The 6,728-nt window shown below is 34.1% G+C and overlaps 1 protein-coding gene across 1 annotated transcript in view; it reads left to right on the top strand.

Annotated features, from left to right (window-relative positions):
* Positions 260-6,728, top strand: part of LOC109825383 (U3 small nucleolar ribonucleoprotein protein IMP4) — a 9,389-nt gene continuing 2,920 nt past the window's right edge. The window contains exons 1-7 of the mRNA XM_020392241.1: positions 260-538; positions 626-709; positions 1,657-1,766; positions 1,872-1,922; positions 3,513-3,656; positions 3,767-3,856; positions 4,730-4,836. Coding sequence (XP_020247830.1) covers positions 406-538; positions 626-709; positions 1,657-1,766; positions 1,872-1,922; positions 3,513-3,656; positions 3,767-3,856; positions 4,730-4,836 — 719 coding nt within the window. The 5' untranslated portion in view covers positions 260-405. The remainder of the gene's footprint in view (positions 539-625; positions 710-1,656; positions 1,767-1,871; positions 1,923-3,512; positions 3,657-3,766; positions 3,857-4,729; positions 4,837-6,728) is intronic.

Here is a 6,728-nt window from a genome sequence, read left to right as displayed (position 1 = left end):
CATAAGTACACATGTTCGTTGTTGGCAAATGGCTATACTTTGACGAGTGAGAATACCCTAACATCCCCAACTCCCACTTTTAAAGGGAAAAATATATGAATGTTATGATTGTGAATTTTACCCTCTTAGAAATAAGTCACTAACCGGACCCGTTAACGTGCCTGCACCGAGCGTATAAAGCAAAATGGGTAACGGATCCCCCCCCAAGGATTCAGCACACCGCTATAAGCGGGTCAGTGGCCTTGCGCACTAGCCTTCTTTCTTCGAGCGATTACTAGGGTTTAAGCCGCAGAGATTTTGGATGCAAAAAAAGAGAGGAGGAAAAAAGACAAAAAAAAAATAAAGAAAAAAGAAAAAAGGTCTTAGGGTTAGGGTTTCAAATTTTGTTCATCTTCATCATAATCGATGTCGGGGAGCAACGGAGGCCAGCTGAGGAGATACCTGAAGCAGAGGAGAGAGTACCTCTACAGGAAGAGCTTAGAAGGGAAGGAGCGAGAATGGTACGAAAAGAAGCGCAAGATTCGACAAGCTCTTCAAGGTGATTTTTGGAACACAGAAAAACCCTAATTTTTTTTAAAAAAAATTCTGATGCTTTTAATGTTGTTGTTGTTGATTTGGCCTGTAGAGGGAAAGCCGATTCCGACTGAGCTTAGGAATGAAGAGGCAAAGCTCAGGGCAGAAGTGGATCTTGAAGATGAGCAGACCGCTGGTACATTTTATTTCATCATTAATTTTGTTTGTCATTTTACAAGTTTAATTTTATTTTTATTTTTGGGAACATACCTGTATTAAACCATTGAGCTTCTAAAAAATGTTAAATCTTATACCAATTTTAATTGGTAAAGCTAGACTGTATCACCTGATAAATCAATTTGATGACACCCGAAAATGAGTCCAATGATTGGAAAATATAATTGATTCTGCATCTTAGGAGAAAATTTTGTACATTGGAGACATTGACTAAGGTAATTGTAGCATATACGATAATTTTTTGAATTAATTTGAAAGTGTTATTTTGAATTGAACATTTTATGATATGGCAAATTACAGTAAACCCCCATGAACTTTCAGTGTTTTGCAACCCCATGAACCCATTAACTTCTTGGAGTTGCAGAAAACCCCATGAACTTTCTGAGCTCTGTAGGAAAACCCCATAAATTAGAAGAAAAAAAATCACAACATACAAAGGCATTTTGAATGTTCATGGGGGTTTTCTGCAAAAGTTTTTGGGGATTTAGTATAATATTGAAAGTTCATGGGGGCTTAGTGTAATTTACCCTTTATGAGATGGTATTCTGCGGTAAGATTGCCAATTGATCAAACTTCCCTGAAGCTTTTAAATCTGAATACGCATTTAGTGGTTTTTTATTAACTTAGTGTACCAGTAGGCAGTGAGCTTTTTCGTATTTCTTTGTTTTCCTGAGAAATATACAGATATTTTTAGTCTTTTATACACTTGCTTTCAAAGTATACTAATGCATTTGTGTTGATCGTCCGAATATTTTTATTCTTTCATGTCTGTTCTCTACCTTCCTTTTCCTTGCAACTTGTTTCTTTTGAGTTTTGGTGGCAATAACTCCAATTGTTTAAATAATATAATTTAAAGAATTTATGAATTTTGTGGGTGCTGAGTTTTTTATTTTTGCATCATGCAAGTGCCAAGGAACCTCATCGATGATGAGTATGCCAATGCATCTATTAGAGACCCAAAAATTTTGTTGACCACATCACGTGATCCAAGTGCCCCACTTGTCCAGTTTGTTAAGGTATGATTTTTTTTGGGTGTGTATATGCTCTAATGCTTTAATACAGACAGTCTTTTGCTGAAAATTTTCTATCGAATTGCTAAGTTTGGATGGTCAATTTCCTAGGAGTTGAAATTCGTCTTCCCAAACTCAACAAGAATGAATCGTGGAGGTCAGGTTGGCATTTCTTCTTTGTTTTACATTTTTTTGTCAATATTGGCTCCTTGGATTATTATCCAATATCATGCTATCTCCTATTAAAAATAAATTCCACTTCCTTAAGTTTAGCCTTCTATTGCCATGCCTAGCTGTTTATTTAGGCGCATGTCAACCTAATATCCTCACAATTATATGGAACTCTAGTTATAGCCTTATAGGTTGAAGCTAACAAATATTTTCCACAAGTTAACCTAACATTTTATTACCATATGAATCCTTATCACAAAGTCACAATTGGCTTTGAAGTTTGTGTACTCTCAAAAGATATTAAGTTTCTTGTTAGTTTCTATCCTTTGTCTTCAAATATTGGTAGTAAACTTTTATTTTCTTTAAACATGGTCCAGAGCTATGGCAAGAAATGCAAACATGAGCTTCAAACGTATAATAAAAAATAGAAGCTGTAAGAATTAAAGTCTTTTATCTTTCATCAATTTTATTTATTCAGGATTTTTATGAAGTCTATGCACAACATTCATTTCTTGTAAATGAAGTTAAAAAAAATCAAGTTATTATAAACAGTTGTCCACAATGACTCAATGAGAGATGAGGAACTTTCATCTGCAGGTAGTCCATTGAAATCATCTTAGGAACATCTTGCTCAACAAGAATGTGTTGACAATATTGAGTATGATACGTTGAAAATCAGCTGATTTTCAAACTTCTTGCTGTGCCTATTAAATCTTGGGCCATCCTTGCATCATCATTGAATAATGAGCACATGATGAATCACTCAATGTTGGTGATTATCTCTTATAGTGGAAATTTCTGGAATTCTCAACTCCATTTGCAATTTGGCATACTCTGAATGTTCTTTTATATGGGTTTTCCTGGGGAAGAAGACTTGTATAACATCTGTTTCAAATCCTAACCGATGTTGGAAAACACGTGCTACGTAACTCATTATTTTGCATTATGTAAGATAATGTTTATGATATGTGTCTTTTTAATTGATTAGAAAATTGTATCACATGAATGTTAAATAGTATAATTTAACAAAAAGCAACGATAAATCCTGACAAATTTAGAGATGATGGTCAGCTAAGAGATAGTAATAAATTTTGATCACCAGTTAGTTATGATTTAGTGGTGATGTTCTTAAATCATGTGTATTGTAAGTATACTAATTAAAATTCATCAAGTACAACATCACATCTTATTAATCTAGACCTAGAATCCATCTAAAGTTAATAATCTATGCTTATAATTAGTTTTAACATGAAATATTTCTTAGCTTACAGATGCATTGCACTTGCCTGCACTGTAGTTAAAAGTTTGTGACTGTTTAGGTATATTCAACTGTTTTTAGGATTAATTTTTCTGCCAATAGATTCATATTGCATACTATAATAATTTGTAATCCTAATTTAATTTTTTTGATTTTGCTGACAACTCCTAAAGTTTGTTATTTTTTTTGGGCATTAACTTTAGTACTTCTGTTTCTTATGGATAGAGAATAGTGTGAGTCTACCTTCTAGATCAGTATAAATCTTATGCTGTATTTGAATTTAAAGGTACCAACAACTAATTTCTTGAAATATACCTTTACAGGTGCTCTCAGAAATAATAGAATCTTGTCGTGCACACGAATTTACAGATGTTATTTTGGTATATGAGAAGCAAGGCATCCCAAATAGTTTAGTTGTTTGCCATTTGCCATATGGTCCAACTGCATACTTTGGTCTGTCTGATGTGGTACGTGATATGTTTCATCTCATATTTCACTTTATTTTCTTTATTATTCTTTTATCTTTTCAAATTGAAAACTTCATATATGCTTATCTGCATGATTAATTTACTTTCAGACTTCAAGACATAGTATTAAAGACAAAAAGGAATTAGGAACGATGCCCGAGGCATACCCGCATTTGATTATCGACAGTTTATCAACCAAGGTATTTTACCATTCTGACTTGCTCATTGCTCTTTATTATGTTTGTATATTGACTCGATATGCTTAAAAGATATCTTGAACAAACTATTCACGGACTGCTTTGGTTTGAGATTTATCAACACTTACCTTTTTTAAATCTCCTAATCATTCTCAATACTTTCGCTCTCCGCCTCCTTCCTTTGTGCGGCACGCCACATGTACGTTTCTTTTATCTTTCATAGGGTTTACTTGGTGTTGGTGATCACAGAATATCTTTATTTGAAATAGATTTTCTGGAAGGCTTTTTGATAAAGTTGGTGGTAGGAGTAAGTTTACATAATATTCATAGAAACAATCAGAATGAAAAGTAAACTGAAAACTGCAGTTATCTTAATATCCCATCTATGGTTTGGATTTATCTTGTATCATTGCAGTTATCTTGATCATTATTCGTAATATTGCTTTACAAACTGAAATCAAGTTATTTATCTTGATATTGTATCCCTGGTTTGGATATTGGAGATAACATAAATCTATGTTGAGAATTTTGGTTTCGGGTGAGGATGATCTAGTGTAGAGAAAGAAGAGAAAGCGAGTTTATAGTATTAGGATAGAAAAAGAACAAGAAAAAGAGAAGATGAAGGAAGTGACGAAATAATGTAAAAACTAACATATATATGTTGCTAGTTTATTAAAACAAATTATGAGGTATTTCAAAATTGACTATTGATCACTGCATAAATTTTTTGTAATTAACTGTTTTCAAGTAGGCAAAATTGTGATTTGCTTTCAATTTATCTCATGCTGAGATAACCTGCATTTTAATTTGGAAGGTGCTTGATTTCTAGTTAAGCCTTCTGCTATACTTTTCTATCCTGGTTTTGGAAATATACAGGTTGGAGAAAGGATAGGGAACATTCTAAAACATCTCTTCCCAGTACCTAAGCCGGACACAAAGCGCATTATTACGTTCTCAAAGGCGGCAGATCGGATCAAATTCAGGTTCCTACCACTGTGATTTTACTTTCAAATCATGATCAACCTGCAAAGTCTGAAATTTTGGTGGTGTTTGTTGTTTGTACCTTCTTTTCTGGCAACAATATCCAGAGTATCACTGACTGGGGGTGTTGGATTCGACGTATCAGGCTGTTAGTATCAATAGGCTTATAATTAGTTAAAATTAATGACAAGACGGACATTAGAAATATAATGTGTTTTCAAGGAAATGTTGAGCTACATTGGATTCAATATAATAGAATAATGTGATAAATGATTCAGCAGTAAATTAATGAATAAACATGGCGCAATTTTCTGTTCATCAATACTTGCATCAAATTGAATTTGTAATCAGTGAAAAGCAAAATAAACTTTGATGAAATCGATATGCTTAAAATTAGTTAAAAATTATTAGAAGATGCAATTAGAATAGTATGTATTCTTGATTAGCTACATTGGATCAATAAAATAGTATGAATATAATAAATGATTCAGCAGTAAATACATAAAGAAACAGTACCCTTTTTTTGGTCATAAATATATTACATTAAATTATTGCTGTATTCAATGAGTTTAGAATAAATTTTGATGAAATTGTTTACATGCCTTAGTTGATGCCGCAACAACTTTCTTAACCAGCCACTTGACTTTCCTTGAATGCTCATCCACCAACTTCACACTAAGCTTCCTGAAGATGATGTTTAACTTTAACATCATAGCCTAATGTAGGTAGATCTTCCTTTCGACCAAATTACTGAGGATGTTTTCACCATGATCACCTTGGTTGTCGTGAGTGGCTTACTACGTCATTTTTTTTTATTTGGGTGGATTTCACTTAACCACCCTTGATCTTTTTTTTTTTGTGTGTGTGTGTGGGGTGGGGAGTTGCTCATAACCCCCATAAACTTTGTTTATTCCACTTAACCCCTTGAGCTTTGGGGTGTCTCACATAACCCTTCTGAAGTTTGAACTTTTTCCTGTAAACCCCCCTCACGTTGTTACACATTATTGGGAATGGACCAAAATGCCCTTTTAGATTAATCCCAAATTAAATCTCAATAATTAAAAGCCCCCAAATATAAATCTCAGTTACAAAACACCCTTTAAAAGCCCACCCGAACTGCCTCTCCAATCTCCATCGTCCAGCCCTCCAACAACCAATCCAGTAACTCCACCCTTCTTCTCCTCCTCCTCCGTCACCTCCCTCATCTTGCTTGATTCAGCGACTTCTCTTGTCTAAAATGTTATCCCAATATGCTAAGTTTTATTTATCTCCAAATGGGAGAAAAACCAGTTTTTCCATCAAACATAAATATTTTTTTTATAAACACAACCATTTAGCAGCAAATTATCATCAACTCAAAATAACCAGAAACCTGCTCCCAAATCCCCTCTCTTTAACATGTCTCTCAACCTAGAAAATCATAATCGATTGTAACTTCGCTTGCCGAGAATCAATACTATCGCCAAATTAAGAAACCCTGCTCAATTTAAAGAAACCAACAAACTGAACCCAAATCAAAATTGAAGAAAGATCTAATCTCCATCGATCAATTAACCTCAACAATGTAATAGTAAGAGGACGACGATGAGCACTCGCTCTGGCCTAAAGATTTGTGCAGTGGGAGAAGGAATCTATGCCTGAGGTGGAGGGAGGAAATAGGCTAGAGGAAGAGGATACGAAATAGTCTGGAGGAAGAAGCGAGGAAATAGGAGGAGTTTTAACCCTGCAAATAAGAGAAAATGATAGAAGATAATTTTTTGGAACTTGAGGGGCATTTTTGTCTTTTTTTCATCACATGACAGTTTATTACTGACGGTGTTAGTGAATTTTTTGGAACTTGAGGGGCATTTTTGTCTTTTTTTCATCACATGACAGTTTATTACTGACGGTGTTA

The sequence above is a fragment of the Asparagus officinalis genome, chromosome 1 (genome assembly GCF_001876935.1).
Source record: "Asparagus officinalis chromosome 1, Aspof.V1, whole genome shotgun sequence".
In the NCBI taxonomy this organism is placed as follows: Eukaryota; Viridiplantae; Streptophyta; class Magnoliopsida; order Asparagales; family Asparagaceae; genus Asparagus; species Asparagus officinalis.
This window is presented reverse-complemented; position numbering and strand designations above follow the sequence as displayed.